Below are 24,591 nucleotides of genomic sequence, written 5' to 3' on the forward strand. Positions count from 1 at the left end.
GTCGCCATATGAATCAGGAGACTTTTCATTTTCCCGTAAATACTATAACTCAGCCGTCAAGTGAAGTAATATAAATCAACTGTTTGCTTTCAGATTATTTTTTGTGATAACTCAGCTACAAAACATTATAACTTAGCCGTCATATGAATCGACGAGACCTTTCGTCTTCCCATAAATATTATAACTCAGCCGTTAAGTTTTTTTTTCCGGATTGTGACGTGGAAAATAAAAAATGATGTGTATTTTAATTTGCTGATGTGTATTTTTTTTTTAATCAAAATCGAAAACTAAAATCAGTGGGTAAATTGTAATTACACCCAAAATACTAAAAATTTGAATAATTTTTAGAAAATTGTTAGATAAGAGAAATAAACTAATTTTGGATAAATATTAGAGTAATTCTTTCTATGAACTAATAAGCTAGGAAAATAAACACACAAAACCGTGTTACAGCCCGAAGAATGGTTGTGAGTTGTGACTGATGATTACAACAAAGACGACGAGGCATAGATACCATAATAACTTTTTTTTTTTTTTTTTTTGACAACAAATACAAGATTGGCTCAAACAAGCCAATGTGAAGGAAAATCGTTAATAAAGGTAATTGGATGCGGTGAAGTACGAGCACGCCGTGCAAGGTTATCCGCGTTACCATTCTGGGAGCGAGGGACGTAAACCAAGGAGAAAGAGGCAAACTCCTCCTTATCCATCTGTATGTCCTCCAAATACGGTGTGAAAGCTGGCCACTCAGAGGGTGAAGACACCATCTTCACTAAATCGGAGCAGTCGGTGAGGAAAACAACTGATTGATTATCCGCTCCAATCATACAGCGCATAGCCCAAATAAGGGCCTCAACCTCAGCGTGAAGAGGAGATAGACTACGGCGATGGTTAGCAGCACCCTTAGTAGGGGCATCACCTAAGGGCGAAGTACAAAACCATCCTCTTCCCGCAAAACGATCTGTTGCTTTCCAAGAGCCATCTACAAAACACATATAGCTCGATGGAGATCTAGGGATTCCTAAACCCCCACTAACGCAATGACCTATCACTCCAAAAATCTCCGGGATACATGCCATATCATCCACTTGAGCCAAGGCCCAGGCTTTCGCCTCATCCTCTGCTAAACCATAATAACTTGTTCGATTATTTTCGCCTCATCCTCATCCACTGATACCATAAGAACTTGTTCGATTATTTTCTTTTTGCTTAAATTTTTCTTTTTATAAAACATATTTTTTTCCTTTTTTATATCATCTCAGTAAATAAAAAGGATTTTACAAATTGAACAGACAAGAGTTAAACCATACTATAATCATATAATATACCAAAAACCTTCATGCATCTTCCTATTGGCGGCCTTTGTTGCCTCCGTTCTTCTTCTTCTCCTCAATCCTCATGTCCATAGCAACAAAAAAAAAATATATATATATATATATATAATAAACATTGAAGATTATCCTTTCCTTCGCCTAAAATTTTCAGTCAAAGAGAAGTTGACACGAAACTGATGAAAGCCTAGATACAGACACCAAGTCCTTGAGCATCCTATCTTTGGCTTCAAGACCGATGCATTCCGGAGAGAAAGTGGCTGTCTTCAAACGAGTAGCATTCTTTATGACAAACGTAGCCACCTCTATATCTCCTCGTCTTCCTTTGTAACCGCTCCAAGCAAAGGTTTCAAGACTTTTGGGAACAGAACTCGGCCGCTTCCAGCAATCCGGGGTTTCTTCACTAGGGATTTCAAGCTCATGTTTGTCCGTGAGTTTGAGTGATGCTAGTTTTGGGGAACTCTGGAGCATTTGTGTGAGAAGCTCCCACCAACCTTGCGCACATGTATTTAGCTCGAGGTGAACAAGCCGATGGAAGTGGATGATCATACTAGGAACCTCCGAAAGCAGTGATACACATAGGTAAAGGCGGCGGGTAGAAGCAAGGGATCTCAGAAACCTATGGGTAACTCCTTGAGTGATGTCAACATGTGCAGCCATCAAACTAGGCATATTCTGTATTCTACGTGAGTCGTAAACAGCGTCATCGACAATCTTAAGGTACTCCAGACGAGGGGCTTCTATCACTTGCACACCACCCTTACTTCCGTTTCTTGCGTCCCACAACTCCAGTAGCCGTAAACAAGGCACCTCGACAGTGATGTCCTCGACTCTCTGGTCTTCTTCTTCCACCATCACTTTAAGTAATTCGAGATTAGGACAACCGGATAAAAGCTTAGGAAGAGATGCGTAGATCACATCCTTAAGGCTCAGCATCCCCAGGGACGGGAGACAACAAGGAACATCTGAAACAAGGCACCGTACAAGCGCCAGGGTCTCTAGTGTTTGACATGTGAATAGGCTACTCGGCAAATTGACTGACCCTGAGCCTGGCCTGATATCGACTACGAGGTCACGCAGGTGGTGAGAAACCGCTGTATCAATCCATATCCCTACATCTACGGCGTGACACTTAGGACCAAGGTTGAGATGCAACTTCTCTAGAACAGGGGCCTTGTTCAACAGCAAAGTGTTGTAAACGAACTGTGTGAAGCGCTTATAGTCATTCTCATGATTTCTGTCATCAAACTCAAGCCCTGACACTAAATTCCAAAGAGACCGCCATCTCGTCGACACAGAACACATGGCCAGGACGTCTGTTGTTGGAACAAGCGACAGTATTCTAAAGATCAAATCATCTGAACATTCACTGATCATGTCCATCTTCGTATTAAGCCGCAACACCAAATATGAAAAGATAATAATAAGAGGAAGAAAGAGATGAGCCCTTGAGAGAGAGACAAAGAGATGGGAAATAATCTCAAGTTGCTTGTTTCTCTAGCTTTCTGTTGAATTGATCGTTTAGTAAATCAATCGAGGCCAGGTCTGTATATATACATATATAAACACAATTGGACAAAAAAGGAAAAACGAAGAAAAGAAAAAGAAAAATAAAAACTAAAAGTAACAATAACAATTTTTCTTGATAAAGAAAAATTAACAATAACAATTTGATTCAGGGCATAAGATAAAGAGTGAGACACTACCAATTAAATTTGTCAAACGGTAAGAACAAACATAAAAATAAAAGTAAGAGCTTACTGTAGAATGATACAATACCACTGAAGAAACGAAACCCTAGTGAGTGAGTCTGTGCGTGGACGATGTGCTGCTGCTCTCGACAAGTCCCGTAGGAAACACAAAAAAAAACAATCCGAATCCTGCAATAATATAAATAGAGCCGTCAGAGAGGAAATTTAATTAGAAGACGAACAGAACGGAACAGTTGATGATGATACCAATTAGGTAAATCCCCAACGAAACAGAGAGATAGAGAGAGAGAGAATCAAATCCCAAACAAACAAAATACTAATCAAAAAGTAGGGTAAAAGAGTCTCGTCTTACCATAGAAGAAGATAGCTCTTTGGTTTGGTTTACCAGCAATTCTGGAAGCTTCACGATCTGTCTGTTTTAGTTGTTGAGAGAGCAGAAAAAGAACTCATCATAATATCATTCCTTCAAGCTTTTTCTGAAAGAGAGAAAGAAAATACAAAAAGCATAAGATCAATCATAACCAAGGGGATATGCAAAATCTGAGGTAAGGGATATTGTGAAAAAACAAGAACATGATATTGAAACACTAAAACCATACCTGAGAATCAACATTGACGTGCTTACCAGCAATTTATGAAGCTTCCACAATTTTTCTTTGTTGTCTAGAGAGCAAAAAAGATCCCATCATATTCTCCTTCTTTCAAGCTTTTCTATTAGAAAAAGTGTGAGAAACAAGATCAAATCATCATAATAGCTACTAAGATCTGTAAAACATGGTGCTAAAACATTAAAAATTTAACTATACCTAAGGATTGTCAAGTAGCAGTACAATAACCATCTTACCACTTACCATCGCAATTCTTGAAGCTACCATGAAGCTACCATAAGCCAGAGGGATAAATTCTAACGATATACCTGCATCAAGAATTTAAAGGACCAAAGTGTGTGATAAGCACAAAATTTTAACATTAGCTTCAGGACATAAGACTGCGATACTAATTGATTTATCAAACGGTGAGAACTCAGAAGAAACCTACAAGAATTACAGTAGAAGATCAAATACCACAGAAGAGACGAAACTTGAGTGTGCATTTTCGTGTGATGTGCTATCACAGGTCCCATTGCAAACGAAAACAGTAAGATCCTGCAAAATACTGAGATAAGATCAATCATGAAAACAACTAGAACGTGATTTAAAAAAAAAACTGAAAATAAACCATACCTGAGAATCGACATTGACATGCTTGCCAGCAACTCCTGAAGCTTCCACAATTTGTGTTTGTTGTCTAGAGCGCAAAAAAAGAACCCATCATATTCTCCTTCCTTCAAGCTTTTCTGTAAGAAAAAGAGTGAGAAACAAGATCAAATCATCAGAATAGCTACTAAGATCTGGAAACATGGTGCTAAAACATTAAGAATTTAACAATACATGAGGATTGTCAAGTAGCAGTACATTAACCTTCTTACCACTTACCATCGCAATTCTTGAAGCTACCATAAGCCAGAGGGATGAGTTCTCAACGATATACCTGCATCAAGAATTTAAAGGACCAAACAATGAGTGATAAGTATAAAGACTGTACTCCTGTCTTTATAATAAGCACAAACTTTTAACATTTTCAGGACATTAGACTGAGATACCAATTAATTTATCAAACGGTGATAACTCAGAAGAAACCTAAAAGAAGCACTTGCAGTAGAAGATCAAATACCACAGAAGAGACGAAACTTGAGTGTGCATCTTCGTGTGATATGCTATCACAGGTCCCATTGCAAACGAAAACAGTAAGATCCTGCAAAATACTGAGATAAGATCAATCATGAAAACAACTAGAACGTGATGTTTAAAAAAACTGAAAACAAACCATACCTGAGAATCGACATTGGCATGCTTGCCAATAACTCCTGAAGCTTCCACAATTTGTGTTTGTTGTCTAGAGAGCAAAAAAATATCCCATCATATTCTCCTTCCTTGAAACTTTTCTGTAAGAAAAAGAGTGAGAAACAAGATCAAATCATAACAACAAAATCAAAATAATAGCTACTAAGATCTGTAAACATGGTGCTTAAAATAACAATTTAACTAGACCTGAGGATTTTCAAGCAGCAGTACAATAACCTTCTTACCACTTACCATCGCAATTCTTGAAGCTACCATAAGCCATAGGGATGAATTCTAACGATATACCTGCATCAAGAATTTAAAGGACCAAACAGTGAGTGATAGGCACAAAAATTTTAACATTAGCTTCAGGACATAAGAGTGAGATAACCAATTAATTTATCAAACGGTGAGAACTCCTAAGATACATTGAAAGAAGAATTAAGAGCTTACAAAAACAGACCCAAATATGAAGAGCTGAAGAGTCGTGAATAAAGAGAGAGAGAGAGAGAGAGAGAAAGAGAGCAAAAGCAAAACATGAACAGAGAGCAATCCGTTATAATATGGGTAAATGAAAACACAACATAAAGAAAACGATATAATGGGAGTTACCTATGTAATGGTAGAACATAGATGGCAAAAAGCTTCAACAATTTGAATTCTGCCTTCACCTCCCTCGTCCAGGAACCATGATAGCTTCTCGTTTAGAGTTCTTGTTCCCAGTAGCTAGCTACATATAATACGGATGCACCTGTAACAAGAAAAGATCACTCATAACCAAGCGGTGCTGAATAATAATTATGTTATAAGAAACCAAAACATGATGCTAAAACGTTTTAAAAAATCTTAACCATACCTCTGAGGACTGTCACGTAGCAGAGAGAAGACCTGCACAGAGAATATAAAGGACAAAACAAAGTGAGTGAGATGCAAAAGTTTTGAGGAGGCAAGTTCGTAAAAATAACACAGAGCCCAAGTTCCGGATTTCGGTGAACAATAATAATTCGATTCAGAGCATAAGAATACTACCAATTAAATTTATCAAACGGTAAGAACAAACATAAAAATAGAAGTAAGAGCTTACTGTAGAATGACAAGGATGACAAGAAGAGAATGGATGACGAAACCCTAAAAGAACCCCCCGACAAACAAATAAGAGAGAGAAGGATTATAACCCGATTGGAGATGGCTGACTGTAGACAAGGAAGACGAACGAGAGAGAAGAGACGAGAGAGAGATAATTTGTGTTTGTTGTTGTTTTTTTTTGGGAGCGACAATTTTAGCTTTGGGAGCGTCACTCAAAGAGGCTGATGAAACTTTTCCTTTTTTTTTATTTTGTTTTAGGATTAGGAATTATGGAAATTCACTAACGTAATTAATTAGGGTTAAACTAACCGACCGACTTTGTATAGACGATTCAAGAGAGCCCATTGGTTTTTCTTCTTCAGCTCATATAAAATAATGGTAAGGCCTTTTGTGTCTTTTTTATGGGCTGCTTTCAACATTTACATCTACTGTACTTAAGGAAGGCTATATAAACTTTTTTAACTGAGAACGTTAGAAAGTTTTCTTTTTAGCTATTCAAATCCAATTAAGGTCATTTATTCACATCGTTTTTGTGATTGATGGGAAGCCATGAATTTAGTCGGTTAATTCTGATGACGATGGCTTTCTCTGGTTCGATATCTCCCGTGACTTCCCCAGCGCTGATCAGCAAGTCCAATGTATGCTTGATTCTCACAAACACGGTCTTATATGTAAGCTCCCTGTTGTCCCTCTCTTTTGGTGCAACAATAAAGAACCTAGCGGTAACGACTTCAATGTTTTGTACTGCTTGCAAAATCTCAAATCTTGGCACAAGCTACTATTTCTGTCTCACATGTGAGAGCCAGTTCCACAAAGAGAATGCGTAAAGTATCCCTCCTCTTGAAATCAAACACCCTTCCTATCCTTTTCAATCTCTCCAGCTTTACAGTTCTCCCTTTGCCCTTGTGAATTGCATCTGTAAGTTTCCAAGACAAGATTTACCATTCTCCTACTTACAAACTGAGTATGCATCAAATTGTAGTCCATGTGACTTTGTAGTCCATCAAGATTGTGTCTGTTTCCCGCATGTCATAATGATATATGTCGTTAGATTTCTAATTTGATCGGCATCAAATTGAATATAATCATGTCACCAAAATTGTTACGGGCCTCGATAGATTTCTAATTTGATAGGCGGATATATGAGTCGAAGAACGTTATACAATCTCACTCACCCATCATATTAGCTCCCTACACCTTTTGCTCGAATCAATTCACGATACATATATATTTTATTCGAATCAATGTCACTAATTTTCTTTTAAAAAGAGTGAAGAAAGAAAACAGTAACTGGAAACGAATCAGGATCCCAAGGCAGAAACTGAAGAACTCAGACAGGTCGTACATTCCTATTATTCCACTGATAAATAAACATTTTGGTAACAAAATTTTAAGTCCAAACGATATATAATGATACATAGTGATGAAGGACAGCGTTATTGCCTAGACCTGGACTCAGCCCTTCGAGCCTCTTCACGCGTAGTTGGAAACAACTCCACATACCTTGACCCAATGGACATTTTGTCCTTAGCCATTGCCCGCCTTGCGTCCTCCACGGTCTCAAACTCTACAAATGCCTCTCCCGTGGCCTTCCCATCAGGTCGAGACACAACATGTACCCGTCCTTCAATAACCTTGTAGCCGCTGAAAAAGTCAATGATTTGAGGCTTGTTCACCGAGTAAGGGAGGCCTCGCATCTTTAGAACCTCAGTGTACTCAAGGTTCTCTTTCTCAGTAAACCTCTTAGCTCTGGATGGGCCGGTGGGAGGAGGTGGGCTGCTAACACGGACCTCGTACTCATAGGCTCCCTCGTCAGCAGCGACAGCGTTGTAGTAATCCTGCTTATAGCAGCGGAAAACTTCCACGTATCTCCTGCCCATATTGTGCCTGTCCCTCTGTAGAGCAATCTCAACTTGCATCGGCCCGGCAAAGACGACAAAGGCCTCCCCAGAGAATTTACCGTACTTGCTGACGAGGAAAACGTCGACAATGTCGAGGCCGGCAAAGAACTTGAAGATGTCAATGTCAGAGCAGTTGAAAGGAAGACCCCTGAGGCGAACAACTGGGAAACCGCCGGAGCCATAACCAAAAGGAGGGAAGCTGGAAGCACCTCCGCTGCCAACTGCCAAGTAGGGATTTGATTGCATCATTCTTTGTCTCTTTGATCCAACCTCGTAACCCCCGCTCCCAAACATCATGGCCCTTCAATTATGAAACAAAAAGAAACCCGGAAAAAGATCCCCCAACTCAACCAGTTAATATATAACCCAACCACCCTTTAGACTTCCCAGTGTTATCTCTATAACCCAACCAGTTAAGAAATAAATCTGTTCTACAGTTCTTTAAACGAGCTATTGGAACAAAAGAAAAACTGACTTAAATCCTCTAAATTAAATTTCGATACTGTTCCATCCTATAATAACAGGAGATACTGTTCCTTCCTACACACCAACCCTCTAAATTCGAAATCGAACACAAGATTTTCCAATACAAAAGTCGATTAACGATTAGATAATAATACCAATCACTAGTATTCAACAGGAGACTAAATCGAGTAGAACAAACGAGAAAGATGGCGATCCAATGCAAGAATACGTACCCTCCTCTTGATCCGTACATGACCCTGCTGTGCTGCTTTGCTCCGACGCACGCCTAATTAAGGTCTTCTTCTTCTTCTTCTTCTTCAAAATGAGAAAATTCAATCACAAAAGGGGGAAATTATCATAACCCAATAAAATAGCCCTAACTTACTATGTATCTCCCGGAACTTCTTAGTCTAAAAGCCCATTATAACGGCTCAATAGTCTATTGCAAAAGAAAAGCCCAACTTACTACTATGTATCCCCCGGAACTTCTTAGTCTAAAAGCCCATTATAACGGCTCAATAGTCTAGTGAGGCCCATACATATTGCAAAAGAAAAGCCCAACTTTAGGCAATCGTAGCAGCGGTTGCAATTTGCAAAGGAGGGGGTTTCAGTTCTTCGGTTCTTCCACTATTAGTATTACTGAGATCGATCCACCGAAACAGCAGCTCTGACGTCTCTCACTAAGCACAAAATTAATTAAGCAATGGTTGGATTTGGATACTCTTCTGCTTGACCACCAACCACATCAAAAAAATGGCAGGCACCGGGAAATGCCTTCTTGTCACCGGCCCTCCGGTGAGCTTCTCTTTCTCTTCTACCCTCTTTTTGATAAGAATTCACTTATCCTATCTATCTGTTATGTTGTATGTCTCCATGAACACTACTATACTTAGTTCTCTAGGGTTGTTTTAGAGAATCGCTCACCGCTCCATTTGTTAAAATTCAATGAATGATCCAAGAGAGAGCTCCAGGGTTTGCTATAGAGTTCCGAAAATCCGAATCTCACAATCTGTTAACCTTACCTCTGTTTTTAGGTATACAAAATTCGATTTGGTTGGATTTCAATTTTTTTTTTTCCTGATTTTGCAATGAAGGGAGTCGGAAAAACCACATTGATCATGAGAGTGTTGGATATGATGATGATGAGGGGGCTTTCCAACCCTAACCTAAAGATCCAGGGTTTCTACACTCGTAAGTCGTAAGCTTCTCTCCTCTTTCTTAACACCAATTATCATATCATGCAACTCTTCTTCTTTGTGATATTCATTGAACTTGAGACTCCCAGAAGAGATGAGGGAACGAGGAGGACAAAGGGTTGGTTTTCAAGTGGTCACCTTGGATGGCCGCACAAGTTTGCTTGCTTCTTCTTCTACTTTTTCTAGGTCCATCCTCCTCCTCCTCCTCCTTCAGCCTTCATCCTTTTACTCTCTAGGTTCCTCTCACATTTGAATTAGCCTAGTTCTCTCACTGTTGGCAGTCAAGAATCCATGACATCATGGCCTAGCGTTGGCAAGTATAAAGTGGACATTGCATCCTTTGAGTCTATAGCATTGCCTGAGCTTCAGGTTCTGTCCTTGACTGGTATAATTTGGATATACAGTATAGGACACTTAACTAATCTGCTTTAGCATTTATTTTCAAGGTCAAAGAGGACACCCATCTTTTCATCATTGATGAAGTTGGCAAGATGGAGTTGTTTAGTCCATCCTTCTTTCCCGCTGTCCTCAAGGTTTTGGAATCCAACATTCCTCTTCTTGCTTCCATTCCTAGCCCAAAATCTGGTCGAGATCTTCCTGAAGGTAATTAATTATATGGGTTTTCATCTCTTGGCTAGTTTCATTTTCAGCCTGTGTTTGTCTCCAATCCTGAGGCCATTGATGACTGACTGTGCTGCTTGGATTGATAAAAACCTGAAATTGCCTTCACAACTATCTATAATACTCCGTTTGGAATTTTCCCACTCTTGAGTAGTCCATCGTTTTATAGGTCCAGTTTGATGGACTCTTGTATTGGCGGCTTCCTGTATCACTATCACCCTCCTCTGCTTACTTTTATCTTGTTTAGTAAGAGATGATTTTTATTTATCTATCTTTCTCCTGCATCACTTTTTATAAGAGTGAGATAGACGTTTGAATGATGTTTACCCGAAGGGCGGACATGAATTAATTAGTGTGGGAATAGCTAGCAGGCTAGGCTGCATTGTGTGTGTTCTTTACATTATATTCTACTTTGTTGTCAGCAGTGGCGAGGTTGAAGAACCAACCGGGAGTGACAATAATCAATCTGAGCGAGAGTAACAGAGATTCAATGAAAAGACATATCTTTGACGTTTTGTCTGGATGGCTGCACAATGGCAATCAGTAGAGTAGAGGGGTTTTGCAGCCTTGTCTCTCTTCGCTTATAGTATACTGTATACTGTACTCCATAAATGGAAGTTAATAATATAAATGGACTACTATTTAACAAAAATTGAAAAATTAAAGAAATCTAACCATAATCCTAAAAACTGTGTAGAGAGAGAGTAACACTAACAAATATATTCATACAAAAAGAGAGAAGTGAAAGAAATTGTTTGATTTCTTAAGGCAAAGAAGGAACGACACGCACTTTCGACCTGGAAATCCCAACAGAAGGCAGGCGACGAAGAAGAAAATCCTACTCTTCTGTCGCACGGGAATTAAAAGGCGTTGCGTTGCCCTTGCGATAATTTATCTACATATCTCTCCCTCTGTCTGTCTCTATTCTTTCTTTATATCTTTTCCTTATAATAAGATTTACATGTGTCTTTTGACTTGTTTGTTTATAAAAGGGCAACCGCATAAACGTCCCTGTAGACTGCGAGTTTCAGAATTTCAACGAAAACCCTAATTTTGGCCTTCTTCTTCGCAGGCGCATTCAAGGTAAACAACTCTTCAAACTCTAAACCTTACTCCATCGGGCTTTCTAGAAATGTGTCTTTGCTCTCTATTTCCCACACTTAAGATAGATGTCGCCTTCTCTTTGTTCTCCGTTTAAGTCGTCCTCTCTCGTAGACAATTCGATTTTTTCCTTGACATATATACTGATTCTGACCTCCTGGTAAAGAGATCTAATTTGTAGACATTTTTGTGTTCTAGGTTAGAGTGAGGTTTGGTCAGCTTTTGTATGTGTACACTTTGTTATGGAAGGCGTGAATATGCTGCTACCCCAAAAGCCTCTGACAAAAGATGTTGATGATAACAATGGTGGTGTTCCACATCCTTCCACCAATGTTGATTACCATCTTAACATTCTTTTAGCTTCGCACTTGAGTAACCCAGATCTGACACCCCAGGAGATTGCTGAGGCCTCTAGATCCACTGCTGCTGCTGCTGCTGTAGCTGCAAAGGCCGCCCGTGCTACCGCTTATGAGAAAGCTGCTGCTGCTGCAAAAGCCGTTGCTGCCGCTAAGACTGCTTTAGATTTTATTGCCTCCTTTCCCAACCAGGGTCAGGGACTTGTCCAAGACGGTAGGGACAACATGAAGACGCATGTTGCTGCTGCTGACTTGTCCTACTCAAAGGATGATGACGCATTACCCTCCTCCTTGCAACCAGGAGACGACACTCATGGCATCATTCCAGGAGACGACACTCATGGCATAATTCCATACTCCTCTTTGAGCGAGGCTCCCACAGGCTCAAGAGAGAGGCCGAATACAGAGCAAGCCATTTCCAAGAGCATGGATTTCGATGGGCCTGGCATGGAGTTAGATACCGATAGACTGAACGGATCAGCAGCTGGTGGAGAAGGAGCAAAAGAAGAGATGATTCAGGTGACCAGAAAGAGGGGGCGGCCAAAGTCCAAATGATTTTGCTTCTGTAATTATTTTTGGAGTCTATTTGCTGCAAATAGACGCAAATACTGCTGCTTGTATATCATCAAGTCCCTAGAATGTGTGTGAGATTTGGAGAGGCTAAAAAAATTATGAAAAGAAAACTCACATAGTTTGTTTTATTTGGGGGCCGCCGGATGGTCTGTGGAGCTCTTTCGGCCATCATATCCGATTTGCCTTGTTTTTATATATGATCAAACCACTCACTACTCACTTCTTGATTCTAACTTGATTCTAAGCATATTTTTTTATTATTGGCTTTCATGGGTGGTCTTTCATACAAATAGGGTAAAAAGACTCAACAATACACACAAGTGAGGAGAGTAACAGAATAACAAGAAAGAATGCTGCATGTTGTTTTTTTTTTCTCAAGGTATGGTAACAACAATGCTTCTCTTTTTAGACGGGACAAAAAATAAACAAAAGAAGAAAAATCAGGAGGCCTTGGATGTCAGGATCTCGTGTACGGCAGTCCAAGTCCCGGTAATGGCTATAATAACACCAGTGAGGAAAACAAGAACGTCAATCACTATTCTTGTGATGCTCAGCTCGTTTTTGAAAGCCTGCAAGTGGAAAAGCGATGGCAAGACAAAGCCCAGCACCACGCAGACGCTGCTCCCAACCAGAGATAAGAAGTCTGCAAAATTAGGGACGAGCAGGGCGACGAGTGTGACCACCAGCACAGTGGCCCAGCGCACCCAGACGGAGTACTGGGAGCTGCAGAGGCGACGTTCCACGACCTCATATACAGGGTGCATCATGAGGGGAAACGTGAAGAAGAGGTTGATTGCTAGGCCCAGCTGCACCAGTGTGCTCACCACTCCTGCCCCAAGGTTCGTGGTGATGATGTCTCTGGTATCCTCTCCGTAAGCCATGTAGCCTAGCAGCCCGAACGCACCGTACATGATCGAGATTAAGCCCATGGCTAGCCCCAGGGCTCTACCGAACTTGTCTTTGTATTTGGCCTCCAACTCAAGTGGCAGAACCTGTTCACATACAAGTTGTTTTAAAAAAAACACACACAGCAGAGACAAATCAGAGGAGGAATTGGAATTGGAATTGGTTGATATAATAATATCTGAGGAGTCCTTGGTGCTTACCATTCCGATGCCTTCAAAAGCGTAAACAGCAACTCCCAAGCCGTAGAAGAAAACAGAGAAGCCACCAAAGACTCTCAAGGGAGGTCTTCGTTCGATGAAGATGAAAACATCCTGGACCATAACCACGATGGTGGCGGCAACGTCGACGATATCGGCGAATATACTCAAAGGGGCGAGATGGGTGAGAGATGGGATGGAATTGAGACCCAGCTGAAAGGGGAAGCAGCCCCAGAGGTAGATGGAAGCAGGATCGAGGCCTAGGATAAGGTCGGTGCCGTGGCTGAGGAGATTGGCCATCGTGGTGGCGACGAAGATGAGGTAACTGACGCAGAAGCCAGATTGGGAGAGGACAAGCATAACATCGACGAGGAGACGGCCGGCGGGACCGCAGACGGATTCGCCGAGATCTCCGAAAGAAGTGATGCTGGAGAAGCCGGAGATGGCCTCGAGTTTGCGGCGGGTGTGGACGAGGAGCATCATACAGAAGAAGGTGAGGGAGGAGACGAAGAGGAGTGTGAGGAGTCCCAACAGCCAACCGGTCTTCTTGAAGGTGTAAGGAAGTCCGAGCACGCCGGCGCCGACGATGGCGATGAAGACATTGGCGAAGGTTTTAGGCTGCGAGGACAATGTTCGAGGCCCCAAAAGAGGAGTGTCTTCCGTCGGCGCCAGCGATTGAGAGGAAGATCCCGAAGGCAGGGATAACGAGGACGATCCAGCATCCTGATCGTACTTCATGCCGACGAGATCTGTTCTGATTTTGATTGAGGAGAGTGAAGTAGTGAACAACCCGAAGAAGAACCGAGCGAGAGAGAGAGAGAGAGAGAGAGTCACAGTCACGTTAATGCCTGGAGATCGATGATTTCTCAAATATTTTTGCTACTTTGTTGTGTTGTGTTGTTGAGAGATGTGTGGTCAAATTGATCTCTCTCTCTCTATCTTTCTCTCTTTTAAAATGATAAAAAAAATCATTAAGAGAAAGATACCAACGCCGCTCTCATTGGCTCTGTTTTGGGGTTTATCGATTTAAGAAACATTTTTGCTTACGCAAAAAACCTCTGAAATTGTTGACTCTTAGTAGTAGTCCTCTAGTGTATCAACTGCCACATGTTTATTTTGGCTTAACCAAATTCCTTTTTAAAAATCGAACTTATTATGAATTTATAATGATGAGCTGTTGAATTCGAATACTATTAATTATGTATTATTATTGAAAAAAAAGCCCACAAACATTAATTGAAAAAACAAAGGGGTAGGAAAGGAGGAGAGGACATCTGTGTAGAAGTTTCAGAAATGATTGAAAGAGCTTTGAACCAATCGAAGCAAAGCAACGTGGAAGATGCAGCGCACGTCTCTCTCTCCCTCGGGTGGGTTTCTGTGGCCAACTTGAACACGCCTCTCCTCGATCGAGTTCTATTTGGGCTCTCTCTTTCGGGCTTTGAACACCTCATTCCCTTTTTTTTCTAGCCCACGAAACGCTCATTTATGTGGAAATTGTTGTCTTTCTGTTTTATTTCGGCAACATGTGAGAATGAATCAAAATACTACTACAGTACTACATACCGTACGATGAGAAGAATATTGTTGACAAAAACAAAACAAAAAAAAGTTTTATACACCCATACAATATGAAAGAAGAAGACCAACAACAAACTCCTTTTCTCTTTTCAAATCAGATTCAGGAGAGGATGGAGAGGAATATGGTTGACCAGACGGTCAGTGCTAAGGATGCAACCAGGTAGGTCCACAAGAAGATGACCGAGCACTCATCTTGAGCCACGTCGAACAGCTGTGTCATTGTGCCTGCAATCCATATATAAAATTATTATTAGGTTTTCCGTAGCTAGCGAACAACAATGAAGGGGGATGTCTCGAGTAATTTACTGATATTCATGGCGGGCGGCAGTGTGAACTGAAGCATGAGAACGTATCGGAAGAGAGGGTCAGGAGGAAGATAGCCTAGATTTCCTGCTAATTGGACCACCCCGACTCCCACCACCGGAAGGATGAGATAGCGCACACAGATCACTCCCACAATCACCGATGTCTTCACGGCTGAGGAACGCAGTCCCTGAATCAGGTTTCCCCCCAGTATGAGTGTGATGCAAGGAATTGTCCCGTCCCTGCCAAGTCAACTAGCTAGTATTAGGCTCAAGTCGTTACATATGTAATATTTCCATATCTATAAAGATGATCAGTCGTCCATATATACCCAAGTAGCTTTACTGAGTCTTGGATGACTCGCAGCGGGGCATTCTCCCCGATTATAAGATTCCTTAGCCAGTTGGTTGCTCCGAAGACGAAGCCAAGAATCTGAATGGAACATATAACAACGCATCATCAGAATTCAGAGCAGTGGATGGTTGATTATAAACGAAAGATCATGTTATCTTCTATTTATTTTTTACTTACGGCACCAATTGTGGGTGGTGCGAAGAGTTCCTCAAGAATCTGATGGAGCAAGTCCTTGATGTATGTCCTCGTAGACACCTTTTGTTTGCCTTGGATTTCAAGGTCTTGGTTTTGGTGCGGCTTGAGGAGAAGAGTATGGGGATCAGAGTCGATGTCCTTGTTGGGAGACTTAACCATCCCAGCGGCTGCAAGAGCTTTAAACTGCGTAGCAGAACTTCTCACTAGTTGGTAACTGTACGTCCATATGTAGAAACCCCCGAGCTGCCCTTGACAAAAATCATTAATCACGATCAACAATTCAAACTTAACAAGAGAATATATTTAGTTTGACTTACGGCCATAGAGAAAGATGCGTAGGAGAGTCCAATGGATCTGCAGACACTCCGATTCCCAAAAGGACTGCCTTCCTCGTCACAGATGGCAGGGACCAGAATAAGCATAAGGTTTCCCATATTGCCTACACGTACATACGGGAGTACACATATACATATCATATGAGTTATATATATATATATATATATGTACTTAGAGTTGAGGGATCTCCTTGATTATATTTTTTGAGGTTTTAAATGTTACCTGAGGCACATGTAGCAATTATGAGGCCATGAAGTTGAGGTTTGGGGTTCAGCAGCTTGACCATCAACCATCCAAGAATGCCTCCTACTAGAAAGGTGATTCCAACATTTATGGGCATAAACCACCTGCAAATTAAAACTGATTTTGCTCAAATCAAAGCCACACGTTTTCCCATAGCGGTAAGTGAAGACTGGTACGTAGTGCAGTGGGTACCATGAAATAATGTCCTGCAATGTGACAGTCTGGGCAAGGTTGGCAAACATGATGCAGGGGGTGAATACCACGAACACGAGCTGCAAAGGAAAATGTTTACAGTTTACTAGTGATGTGATATATGAATGCACTGGTAATAAGAAAAGAACAAAAACAGAGATGTAGGTTAGGTTACCTTGTTCACGGATCTTCGGGTGTCAGCAGAGAGAAGAGAGCAGTAATCGGTTGCCAAGAAAGCGCCAAGGACGCTAATAAGAAGAACTTGAACGATTGGCATTGAAGCCACCTCCAACAGCTCTAAGAAACCCATCCCTAATCTCTTTTTCTTTTTTCTTTTTTTTTTTTTCTGGTTTCTTGCAGAAGAAGAGAAGCAGTCAAGGTAACGATATGGAGATGAAATTTTTGATATTCTGGCTGTTTGTGTAGATAGAGAGAATTGATGGGAATATATATATAAATATGTGGAGGATCGGAGTGGCATACAATGAAGTGTAATAAGAAGAAGAGTCCAACTTTTCAACAGGAGGAGAAGGCATGCAAGAAAGGTGATTAAAAGGACAAGTTGGCTTCTCGGTACTGTTGGTCTCAGGTGGCGGACATGTGAAATCAAATGGACATCAAAATTAGAAGATTCATTGGGACGAAAAGCTTTTGGGATCGTCTCAGGTTAATGTTGACAGAATCAAAGTAAGACTTGTCGTCAATAGCTAGTTTCTCCTAATATCTTTCTTTCCAATTGTTTTGATCATATCTATATTATTTTTCTCTTAGACATGTGTATCTCACATATCTAATCCAGCCCAAAGACGCCTTCAATAAATTTTTAACAAAATACACATGGCTAAAATACGGCTGTGCACCAACCACTAACTTAACTAAACAAGATATTCGAGCACATGAGTCACAGAAGTAACCTAAGCTGTCACAAACTAACATTTTTCTAAGTGGCCAATTTGGACCTTTTAATCATAATGTTATTTGTCTTTATCACCTAACATTTAAAAAGAAACAAAGAAAAAGTAATCATCTCTTGGATTTGACGCCCAAGCTTCAGAGATGGCTGCGATTGCGATGCCAAGTCCACAATACTCGTCATACTCTCTACTTTATTACAAAGACCAATAATAAATGTCAACTGTAATATGAGTCACTTTCACTAGCCACTCTGCTAAGCTCACATGGAAAACAATGCCATTTAATTTAATTTGAGGAAACTAATCTCATCTTGAATATCTCCTCTCTGTTTCCTCTTTACAATATCAAATGGTTTGTATTTTTATGCTCTCAAACTAAACCCTCCTTTGTAATTTTCCACATAATTTTTTTTGTTGCAATGTATCTAACCAATTAATAAAAAAGTGATAGGCTAAAAGAAACTTGTGGGATTAAACCAAATTAGAGGAAGAGGAAACCGTCGTTTGCTTGTATGTCTCGGAGAAGCACGTATTTTAGCTAAGGATAAGACTAAATTAAAGTAAGAGTTAGTCAAATATTTGTTTAACAAGAAGGTAAGAATGATGAGACCATGATTGTGGTAGAACAAGTCTCGGGAGATAAGATAGTTGCATGACTCGGAATGGCGTGTCTACAGATTACAAAAGGGCACCGACACCGTTTACTTTGATAAAAGAAGAGTAATCATTAACAGTTCTTCGGCTAGCTATACTACAATTATCTCATTCCGGATAAGTAGATAGGCCTAAAAGAGCCCATGTAGGTATGTATGAGGCAGGTATTGTGAGGCCTAAAAATATAGGCATAGCCCATTTCCCATTAGTAGGTAACATAGTCACAGGCCAACAATTTAGATGATCACATGAAGAATGAAGCTCTTTTTTTTTTTTTTGGTTTTATCATTTTCAAGATATCTTTACCAATAAACTTTATAGCATGAACAGATTACGTGAAACTAAAACCTTGAAAGACAAAGAGGAGCCTTTCTGTTTTAAAACTTCTCTAATCATATTAGTTATCCCAGCCATGCAGGGAAAGTGGTGATTCGTTCTTCCATTGTATATATATATTATCATTTTGGGTAAATTAAGAAAAGAATACAGAGGGTGGGAATAGAAGATAGTGGAGCAATAGCCAAGAGTAAAGGATAACATTCTGTAATCTATAAAGTTGCAAGTTGGTATATACAAAACTAAAAGCGGAAATAGTACTTCAAGAAAAGAAAAAAGAAAAAGACAAACTAAAAGGGGAAAGCAATCATAAAAGCAAAACCAATTAGTCAAATAAGGATTGATAAGTGTGTTGGATGATGGACGATTCTGTTCTTCTACCCCTCTGATCTGTCTGTCATAGGCAATCAAATTGTCATTTGTGTTGGGTGAGAGAAGAAAGTGAAACAATGAAGACTCCTACTTAGTTTGTTTTTGATAGAGAGCCAAGTTTGTTGTTTGTTGACTGTAAGGGTTGGGTTTTGAATAGAGAGACACATGAAGGAGACGTCGTCTTAGGTTGATTCTCTTCAACCTCCACTGTCATTGATGATTGAGATCTCTCTTCCCATAATTTATTGTTATGCATAACAACATATCACGGTAATTAAACGGACAAGTCAACATTGCATTTATTTGTTATATGTTTTTTTTGAGTCTCGTTGCCCTCTTGTTAATTTCACTCAATCAAGGACAAAATAATTTCTTCGTTTGGCTGCCATGGCCAAAAGATGCTTTTTGTGTTGGACCACTTTACTCTTCTGCTCTCTGCTGCTTACCGGCTACGCCCGAGCTTCCTCTTCAGGCGGCGCCAAAGAGAAAGGGCTCTCCCAAACTCCCACTTGGGCCGTTGCCCTCGTCTGTACCTTCTTCATCCTTGTCTCCGTTCTCCTCGAGAAGGCTCTTCACAGAGTTGCCACGGTTTGCCCTTTATTCTTTCTTCCTTCACTTGTGCAAGCATCCCCTTCTTAACTTTTTTGTGTTTTTCTTAATCATAGTGGTTGTGGGAGAAACATAAGAACTCTCTGCTTGAAGCCTTGGAAAAAATAAAGGCCGGTAAGACCAGACACTACTACTACTTGTTTTCTTCTACTGGCTTTGGTTAAGAAAACTAAAGACATGTGTGTGTGTGAAACGGATGCAGAGCTGATGATTCTAGGATTCATTTCCTTGTTGCTCACCTTCGGAGAACAGTACATTCTCAAGATTTGTATACCTGAAAAGGCTGCAGCCTCTATGTTACCTTGTGCAGCTCCTTCTACTCATGACCAAGACAACAAGACCCACCGCAGACGTCTAGCTGCTGCTTCTACCTCTTCCCGCTGCAAAGAGGTCATCTCTAGCTTCCTTTAGTTATAAAAAACTTTACGCTCTGTATTTTGTTATAACACTCTCTTGTTTTCCGCAGCAGGGTCATGAACAACTCATACCTGCCACAGGTTTGCACCAGCTACACATTCTATTGTTCTTCATGGCTGCCTTTCATATCCTTTACAGTTTCATCACCATGATGCTTGGCAGACTCAAGGTACGACGACAAGTTCCTTACCTCAAAACCCTCCTTTCGAAGTCGAAGCTATTCAAATCATTTTCCGACCTAACTGCAGATCCGTGGCTGGAAAAAGTGGGAGCAGGAGACTTTTTCTCATGATTACGAGTTCTCTATCGGTACGTAGGCGATTTCTTCTTCATAAGTCTCTGGTCTACAATGTAGCAGGTCACTAAAGTGGCTTCTCTCTATGCATAGATCCATCAAGATTCAGACTCACTCATGAGACGTCATTCGTTAGACAACATTCCAGTTTCTGGACAAAAATCCCCTTCTTCTTTTATGCTGTGAGATTCTTCTATAGCAAGCCCTCGTATAGTATCAAGTTGTACTTCGTGAGAAATTGATATTTAATATGCTCTCTCTCTCTCTCTCTCTCTCTCTCTCTCTCTCTCTCTCTCTCTCTCTCAACCGTCAGGGTTGCTTCCTACAGCAGTTTTTCCGATCTGTCGGGAGGACCGACTACTTAACTCTGCGTCACGGCTTTATCGCTGTAAGGAAAACTCAGTTCTCTCTTGTGTTTTTTACCTAACACCACACCATTGTCATGTTTATGGAAAGCGAGTCTCCTTTTAGGCCCATTTAGCTCCGGGAAGGAAGTTCGACTTCCAGAAGTATATCAAAAGATCACTGGAAGACGATTTCAAGGTGGTAGTTGGAATAAGGTACGTGAAACAAGACAAAACAATGCTAGTTTGGTGAGGTGTTTGTTGACATTACATTGATGATAAATTTTCTCTCTGCAGTCCTCTTCTGTGGGCATCATTTGTAATTTTCCTACTTCTGAATGTTAATGGTGAGCCTTCGCTTGCTTTACCTAATCATTGATTATTAATTGCCCTATATATTGGTGTGCTGAAAAATTCTCCCATCTCTGTTTAGGCTGGGAAACATTGTTTTGGGCGTCAATCCTGCCTGTACTTGTAAGACAAGTATACTCTTGAGCGTGTCTTCTACTGTGTTGTGTCAGGGGCTTGTAAGTCTCATTTTTACAACCCTTGCAGATCATATTAGCTGTAAGCACGAAGCTTCAAGCGATCCTAACAAGAATGGCTCTGGGAATCACAGAGAGACACGCAGTTGTTCAAGGGATACCTCTTGTGCAAGGTTCAGATAAGTACTTTTGGTTTAATCGCCCTCAGTTGCTGCTTCATCTTCTTCATTTCGCCTTATTCCAGGTAGTTGAATTGCTTTTAGTTCCATACAAAGTCAGCACTGCATGTTATACTTGTGTTCTTCTTTAGTCCCATGCTACAACTTCTGTCTAAATGCTTCCTCCTTTTTGTACAGAATGCTTTCCAGATAACATACTTCTTCTGGGTCTGGGTAACATCTCTTTCATTTATACGCCCAATACAGTAGTTTGCCTTTTGGCCGATGTATTCTCTTCTATATCTCAATGACATAAATGACTAACTACATTTCCTTAATTTGGCATGCAGTATTCTTTTGGGCTAAAATCTTGTTTTCACACGGATTTCAAACTTGTCATCGTAAAACTCTCTCTAGGGTAACACTATTCACTAGCGAATACACCAATTGATAGATCTCTCGTGGAACAATTAGCTGAACAAGTTTGATATATTTGCAGCGTTGGAGCTTTGATTTTGTGCAGCTACATCACACTTCCATTGTACGCACTAGTTACTCAGGTACACTATCCTAATTTTCAGCCTTTTACTCTACAGATTTGTTTGTCTACGAAGCTATATAGTAGTACAGTGGCAAGGAACCAAGCAACAAACTTACGTTGTTCATGTGGGCAGATGGGTTCACACATGAAGAAAGCTGTGTTTGATGAGCAAACGGCAAAAGCCTTGAAGAAATGGCACATGACTGTGAAGAAGAAAGGCAAAACGAGAAAGCCACCAACAGAGACCCTTGGAGGTTCTGACAGCGTCAGCACCTCTACCTCAGCCTTTCACGCATCTGGATCTACTTTACTCCACTCCAAGACCACAGGTCACTCGACAGCTTCTTACATGAGTAACTTTGAAGACCAAAGCATGTCTGATCTTGAAGCTGAGCCATTAACTCCTGTACCGATAGATGGACAGACTATCGTCAGGGTTGGTGATCAGCCCACAGAGATGGAATATGCTGGAGATATTAGTCCTGGAAACGAATTCTCCTTTGTGAAGCCTGTTCCTGCTAACGATATTGGTTGATATTCAACATGAATGCAGAACAAATTCCACCATCCGGGTCTTTGTTTTCTATTACCTGTATGTCAATAAATTGCTTTGCCAAGCGTTACCAACTAGGATTTCTGTAGACCTTGTATGCTAGAGCTCTTACATATCTAGAGAAAAAGTAAAGAGCTACATAACAGGTCGGCCCAGGAAACTAGAATAGTTTACTGGCTTTGTTTGTATTACATCGTGCAACTGACTATTACTGCCAGAATCTATCACGAAACAAGAAACGAATTTTGATAAATTTGTATAGAGAACCAAATAAACCGCTGATCTTCCACAATACTTGATATAAACGGACTTACTTAGGTTCTTCCTCGTCATCACTGTCACCTCCAAACATGGAAGCCATCTTCATCGCTAAATTCGCAGCTATTTCCTTTCTCTGGAAATCAGGCATCAATCGCAAATTGTCCCGGATGTTTCCTATTTCTGACATCAACTGTTCCACGTCTTCAAACTCATAACATTTCTCATTTTCTGTGTCCACCGCTTTTTCATCTGTTACTATTACTCTGTCAGTGTCACTCTGCGGCTCTAACCTTGGCCGTGACAGCTGCAACTCTTCATCCACAACTTCATTCATTTTTACCATATTATTTTCTACATGGAGGTTTTCCTGTGAAGTGGATCCGCCAGCATCTGCATATGAATGCGTTCCACTTGCAGAAACCCATCTTTCGTCGATATTCTCCCATGGGTCGCCTGAGCCTGCTGATAGCACTTCATACTCCAATTCGTATTCAGATTCTTCTTCTGACAACTCTGAGAAATAGGAAATATAAGAGTCAATCAACATGAATCCAAGTGGAAATGAAATGTCCTCGCCCGGGTAGAGTTTTGGTCCGACAACTTCTTGGCCGAGCACTTGGTCAGATTCCAATGAACTCGTGTTTTGGTCATGAAGTGGTCTGACATCAACTCTACCCGGGTAAGGATGTTGCAGGAACCCTCAACATATATGGGAGAAGAAAATGGAAGGAAAAAACAACCTTCCCCTTGAGCTAACACAGGATCATTTATCTTATCACCCGATTTAAGAACCATCCCAGGCCACATATGTGCCGAAAGAGCACCAAATAGACGTTCAACCCCTTGAGAATCCCCATCTACTGATAAACCTACAAAAGACCAATCGACGAGCCTCATTAATGCTAGAGACGAATACATATTCTCTGCTCATCCATTCTCACTCAACTTTTTCAAGTTCAGTACAAGCTACTTTTTCATATTTGATGGAAAGAAAGAGTAACCAGATAAAAAAAAAACTGAACATTGCAGTAAATACGAAGAAGGAAGAGTTGCCTGAAAAACATAGAACTTACACTTGTCAAAATCAGGATTAGAGGCACAAGCCTCAATGAACTCGATGTTATTCTCACAGCACCACTCAAGACATGTTCCCCTGATATCGAGTGAAGTATCTTCACTTGCCAACAAGCTGCATCCTTCCGTTTCAGAGATACCAAACTCATCAGTGTCCGAATACAGATGTCTGGAGGGGTCTGTTGCCTTCAAAAGGCGGCGTCTATATTCATCATGAGCTAGGTGATGAGGGACACGATCTACTTTGTTACCAATGCACAGCAATATATCAAAATGATTGATGTCAGTATGAGAAACCCAGTCTTGAAGAGCAACAAGAGTTGACAGCTGCAAAGAGTAGGGGGGGGTCAAAAACAGGGGGTTATGTATGCTGCGCGGGTAAGGTGAGAATAATTGAGAACCAGCCACAGGGCGTATCAATGACAAACCTCACTCAAGTCGAAGACCATAACTAAGGCCACCAGTGGATGTGACTGAGGGAGATTGGGTAGAGGAGAGTAGTCGTCGCGAATATGTGATATCCATACAGAAACATCCGCCGTGTAATACTTAGTGTTGATCGTCCAGCTGCCCACATGTTACAGAATAAAAAAAAAAAAAAAAAAAAAAAAAAAGAGGTTCAAACAATACTTCAAGTGTGAGAGAAATTATTCAGGAATTGGGTACACACATCCATACCCATGAACTTCTGTTTGAGATGATGGCTCCGATGAATCCTCAAATTCCACAGAGAGCAATCCTGTGATCGATCACATAATTTTTATCTCCCGTCAAATGGATAAAAAAGGAAACCCTAGATTTTGGTAAAGCAGAGGAATCGGATCCAAAGGGGAGAAGGGTGCGCTTACGAGAGAGGAGGGTGCGCTTGCCGACGCCAGATGATCCGACGACAAACACTCCCGGTCGGCTTTCCATCAACTTGGATCCAGTGATCTAGATTCGAGCGAGCGACCAGCTTGAGATGTAAATTATCAGGGGTATCATATAGTACCCACTGTTAGTTTCGTATGAGAGAGGAGCAATAGACACAGAAGTCCCTGTGTAGTTAG

General features: G+C 40.8%; 9 protein-coding genes and 1 pseudogene across 66 annotated transcripts; 3 read left to right on the forward strand and 7 right to left on the reverse strand.

Moving 5' to 3' along the window:
- Nucleotides 1-563: 563 nt before the first annotated feature.
- Nucleotides 564-1,079, reverse strand: LOC147949395 (uncharacterized). The gene has a single exon (XM_087470864.1). It carries the CDS (start codon nucleotides 1,077-1,079, stop codon nucleotides 564-566), a length of 516 nt encoding a protein of 171 aa, XP_087326990.1.
- A 278-nt stretch (nucleotides 1,080-1,357) lies between these two features.
- Nucleotides 1,358-2,834, reverse strand: LOC147949396 (F-box/FBD/LRR-repeat protein At4g26340 pseudogene; annotated as a pseudogene).
- Nucleotides 2,835-2,955: 121 nt separating this feature from the next.
- On the reverse strand, nucleotides 2,956-6,299 carry LOC104746390 (uncharacterized). Of its 50 annotated transcripts, none has more exons than XM_087476460.1 (13): nucleotides 6,011-6,299; nucleotides 5,783-5,814; nucleotides 5,539-5,677; nucleotides 5,179-5,232; nucleotides 4,915-5,027; nucleotides 4,757-4,837; nucleotides 4,519-4,573; nucleotides 4,267-4,379; nucleotides 4,108-4,188; nucleotides 3,895-3,959; nucleotides 3,669-3,749; nucleotides 3,396-3,519; nucleotides 2,956-3,211 (listed from the first exon to the last, which is right to left on the reverse strand). In XM_087476460.1, the coding sequence occupies exons 4-10, from the start codon at nucleotides 5,200-5,202 to the stop codon at nucleotides 3,923-3,925; spliced, it is 504 nt and encodes a 167-aa protein (XP_087332586.1). In that variant the 5' UTR covers nucleotides 5,203-5,232; nucleotides 5,539-5,677; nucleotides 5,783-5,814; nucleotides 6,011-6,299; the 3' UTR covers nucleotides 2,956-3,211; nucleotides 3,396-3,519; nucleotides 3,669-3,749; nucleotides 3,895-3,922. The 50 variants fall into 50 exon arrangements, with proteins under 50 accessions (XP_087332586.1, XP_087332583.1, XP_087332579.1 ...); XM_087476457.1 differs by having other exon boundaries at nucleotides 3,643-3,749; XM_087476453.1 differs by having other exon boundaries at nucleotides 3,669-3,754.
- A 1,035-nt stretch (nucleotides 6,300-7,334) lies between these two features.
- On the reverse strand, nucleotides 7,335-8,751 carry LOC104746470 (uncharacterized). Of its 2 annotated transcripts, none has more exons than XM_010467953.3 (2): nucleotides 8,612-8,751; nucleotides 7,335-8,214 (listed from the first exon to the last, which is right to left on the reverse strand). In XM_010467953.3, the coding sequence occupies exons 1-2, from the start codon at nucleotides 8,629-8,631 to the stop codon at nucleotides 7,449-7,451; spliced, it is 786 nt and encodes a 261-aa protein (XP_010466255.1). In that variant the 5' UTR covers nucleotides 8,632-8,751; the 3' UTR covers nucleotides 7,335-7,448. The 2 variants fall into 2 exon arrangements, with proteins under 2 accessions (XP_010466255.1, XP_010466258.1); XM_010467956.3 differs by having other exon boundaries at nucleotides 7,335-8,134; nucleotides 8,612-8,742.
- A 196-nt stretch (nucleotides 8,752-8,947) lies between these two features.
- On the forward strand, nucleotides 8,948-12,444 carry LOC104746479 (uncharacterized). 5 transcript variants are annotated; one of them, XR_015573172.1, is made up of 7 exons: nucleotides 8,948-9,173; nucleotides 9,473-9,569; nucleotides 9,664-9,760; nucleotides 9,856-9,943; nucleotides 10,021-10,177; nucleotides 10,621-11,278; nucleotides 11,495-12,444. XR_015573172.1 is itself a non-coding variant. In XM_087476611.1 (6 exons), the coding sequence occupies exons 1-6, from the start codon at nucleotides 9,132-9,134 to the stop codon at nucleotides 10,373-10,375; spliced, it is 492 nt and encodes a 163-aa protein (XP_087332737.1). In that variant the 5' UTR covers nucleotides 8,952-9,131; the 3' UTR covers nucleotides 10,376-10,847. The 5 variants fall into 5 exon arrangements, 4 of the variants coding, with proteins under 4 accessions (XP_087332737.1, XP_010466286.2, XP_087332740.1 ...); XM_087476611.1 differs by lacking the exon at nucleotides 11,495-12,444 and having other exon boundaries at nucleotides 8,952-9,173; nucleotides 10,365-10,847; XM_010467984.3 differs by lacking the exon at nucleotides 11,495-12,444 and having other exon boundaries at nucleotides 8,952-9,173; nucleotides 10,618-10,847.
- Nucleotides 11,539-12,444, forward strand: LOC104746528 (uncharacterized). The gene has a single exon (XM_087476606.1). It carries the CDS (start codon nucleotides 11,539-11,541, stop codon nucleotides 12,205-12,207), a length of 669 nt encoding a protein of 222 aa, XP_087332732.1. The 3' UTR covers nucleotides 12,208-12,444.
- Nucleotides 12,445-12,459: 15 nt separating this feature from the next.
- On the reverse strand, nucleotides 12,460-14,500 carry LOC104746510 (amino acid transporter AVT3A-like). Its single transcript, XM_010468011.3, has 2 exons — nucleotides 13,332-14,500; nucleotides 12,460-13,217 (listed from the first exon to the last, which is right to left on the reverse strand). The coding sequence occupies exons 1-2, from the start codon at nucleotides 14,064-14,066 to the stop codon at nucleotides 12,666-12,668; spliced, it is 1,287 nt and encodes a 428-aa protein (XP_010466313.2). The 5' UTR covers nucleotides 14,067-14,500; the 3' UTR covers nucleotides 12,460-12,665.
- A 5-nt stretch (nucleotides 14,501-14,505) lies between these two features.
- LOC104729117 (protein PIN-LIKES 7-like) lies at nucleotides 14,506-17,109 on the reverse strand. The gene is made up of 8 exons (XM_087476565.1): nucleotides 16,705-17,109; nucleotides 16,530-16,609; nucleotides 16,317-16,441; nucleotides 16,076-16,197; nucleotides 15,741-16,001; nucleotides 15,541-15,641; nucleotides 15,213-15,451; nucleotides 14,506-15,131 (listed from the first exon to the last, which is right to left on the reverse strand). Exons 1-8 carry the CDS (start codon nucleotides 17,008-17,010, stop codon nucleotides 15,007-15,009), a joined length of 1,359 nt encoding a protein of 452 aa, XP_087332691.1. The 5' UTR covers nucleotides 17,011-17,109; the 3' UTR covers nucleotides 14,506-15,006.
- A 1,316-nt stretch (nucleotides 17,110-18,425) lies between these two features.
- LOC104746562 (MLO-like protein 10) lies at nucleotides 18,426-22,460 on the forward strand. Of its 4 annotated transcripts, none has more exons than XM_087476539.1 (16): nucleotides 18,426-19,075; nucleotides 19,204-19,393; nucleotides 19,471-19,528; nucleotides 19,617-19,804; nucleotides 19,884-20,000; nucleotides 20,080-20,140; nucleotides 20,220-20,308; nucleotides 20,440-20,514; nucleotides 20,598-20,686; nucleotides 20,768-20,817; nucleotides 20,904-20,944; nucleotides 21,026-21,199; nucleotides 21,312-21,347; nucleotides 21,464-21,531; nucleotides 21,613-21,673; nucleotides 21,788-22,460. In XM_087476539.1, exons 1-16 carry the CDS (start codon nucleotides 19,056-19,058, stop codon nucleotides 22,187-22,189), a joined length of 1,719 nt encoding a protein of 572 aa, XP_087332665.1. In that variant the 5' UTR covers nucleotides 18,426-19,055; the 3' UTR covers nucleotides 22,190-22,460. The 4 variants fall into 4 exon arrangements, with proteins under 4 accessions (XP_087332665.1, XP_087332667.1, XP_010466384.2 ...); XM_087476541.1 differs by having other exon boundaries at nucleotides 18,585-19,075; nucleotides 19,165-19,393; nucleotides 19,881-20,000; XM_010468082.2 differs by having other exon boundaries at nucleotides 18,678-19,075; nucleotides 19,165-19,393.
- On the reverse strand, nucleotides 22,305-24,571 carry LOC147949397 (uncharacterized). Its single transcript, XM_087476553.1, has 6 exons — nucleotides 24,391-24,571; nucleotides 24,221-24,281; nucleotides 23,971-24,109; nucleotides 23,542-23,869; nucleotides 23,209-23,337; nucleotides 22,305-22,981 (listed from the first exon to the last, which is right to left on the reverse strand). The coding sequence occupies exons 1-6, from the start codon at nucleotides 24,455-24,457 to the stop codon at nucleotides 22,518-22,520; spliced, it is 1,188 nt and encodes a 395-aa protein (XP_087332679.1). The 5' UTR covers nucleotides 24,458-24,571; the 3' UTR covers nucleotides 22,305-22,517.
- Nucleotides 24,572-24,591: the final 20 nt, after the last annotated feature.

This window comes from Camelina sativa, chromosome 2 (assembly GCF_030686135.1).
Source record: "Camelina sativa cultivar CO46 ecotype springtype chromosome 2, ASM3068613v1".
Lineage (NCBI taxonomy): Eukaryota > Viridiplantae > Streptophyta > Magnoliopsida > Brassicales > Brassicaceae > Camelina > Camelina sativa.

What these genes read in the sequence shown, in the direction of transcription:
- LOC104729117 (XM_087476565.1), bottom strand. Translation starts at nt 17,010, where the DNA reads ATGCCACTCCGATCCTCCACATATTTATATATATATTCCCATCAATTC. An exon ending in TTGCAGGACATTATTTCATG is followed by an intron (nt 16,442 to 16,529) that starts GTACCCACTGCA and finishes TTTAATTTGCAG; the next exon opens with GTGGTTTATGCCCATAAATG. An exon ending in CACCACCCACAATTGGTGCC is followed by an intron (nt 15,642 to 15,740) that starts GTAAGTAAAAAA and finishes TGTTCCATTCAG; the next exon opens with ATTCTTGGCTTCGTCTTCGG.
- LOC104746562 (XM_087476537.1), top strand. Translation starts at nt 19,056, where the DNA reads ATGCATAACAACATATCACG. An exon ending in TCCCCTTCTTCTTTTATGCT is followed by an intron (nt 20,309 to 20,439) that starts GTGAGATTCTTC and finishes CTCAACCGTCAG; the next exon opens with GGTTGCTTCCTACAGCAGTT. An exon ending in CATACTTCTTCTGGGTCTGG is followed by an intron (nt 21,348 to 21,463) that starts GTAACATCTCTT and finishes TTTGGCATGCAG; the next exon opens with TATTCTTTTGGGCTAAAATC.
- LOC104746470 (XM_010467953.3), bottom strand. Translation starts at nt 8,631, where the DNA reads ATGTACGGATCAAGAGGAGG. An exon ending in ATGTACGGATCAAGAGGAGG is followed by an intron (nt 8,215 to 8,611) that starts GTACGTATTCTT and finishes TCATAATTGAAG; the next exon opens with GGCCATGATGTTTGGGAGCG.
- LOC104746479 (XM_010467984.3), top strand. Translation starts at nt 9,132, where the DNA reads ATGGCAGGCACCGGGAAATGCCTTCTTGTCACCGGCCCTCCG. An exon ending in GATCCAGGGTTTCTACACTC is followed by an intron (nt 9,570 to 9,663) that starts GTAAGTCGTAAG and finishes TGAGACTCCCAG; the next exon opens with AAGAGATGAGGGAACGAGGA. An exon ending in TGGTCGAGATCTTCCTGAAG is followed by an intron (nt 10,178 to 10,617) that starts GTAATTAATTAT and finishes CTTTGTTGTCAG; the next exon opens with CAGTGGCGAGGTTGAAGAAC.
- LOC104746390 (XM_010467862.3), bottom strand. Translation starts at nt 5,202, where the DNA reads ATGGTAGCTTCAAGAATTGCGATGGTAAGTGGTAAGAAGGTTATTGTA. An exon ending in CAAGTTTCGTCTCTTCTGTG is followed by an intron (nt 4,574 to 4,756) that starts GTATTTGATCTT and finishes TTCTTGATGCAG; the next exon opens with GTATATCGTTGAGAACTCAT. An exon ending in ATGTCAATGTCGATTCTCAG is followed by an intron (nt 4,189 to 4,266) that starts GTATGGTTTATT and finishes AGTATTTTGCAG; the next exon opens with GATCTTACTGTTTTCGTTTG.
- LOC147949395 (XM_087470864.1), bottom strand. Translation starts at nt 1,079, where the DNA reads ATGGCATGTATCCCGGAGATTTTTGGAGTGATAGGTCATTGCGTTAGT.
- LOC104746528 (XM_087476606.1), top strand. Translation starts at nt 11,539, where the DNA reads ATGGAAGGCGTGAATATGCTGCTACCCCAAAAGCCTCTGACAAAAGAT.
- LOC147949397 (XM_087476553.1), bottom strand. Translation starts at nt 24,457, where the DNA reads ATGGAAAGCCGACCGGGAGTGTTTGTCGTCGGATCATCTGGCGTCGGC. An exon ending in CAAGCGCACCCTCCTCTCTC is followed by an intron (nt 24,282 to 24,390) that starts GTAAGCGCACCC and finishes GATCGATCACAG; the next exon opens with GATTGCTCTCTGTGGAATTT. An exon ending in TCTCAAACAGAAGTTCATGG is followed by an intron (nt 24,110 to 24,220) that starts GTATGGATGTGT and finishes ACATGTGGGCAG; the next exon opens with CTGGACGATCAACACTAAGT.
- LOC104746510 (XM_010468011.3), bottom strand. Translation starts at nt 14,066, where the DNA reads ATGAAGTACGATCAGGATGCTGGATCGTCCTCGTTATCCCTGCCTTCG. An exon ending in CTTTTGAAGGCATCGGAATG is followed by an intron (nt 13,218 to 13,331) that starts GTAAGCACCAAG and finishes GTATGTGAACAG; the next exon opens with GTTCTGCCACTTGAGTTGGA.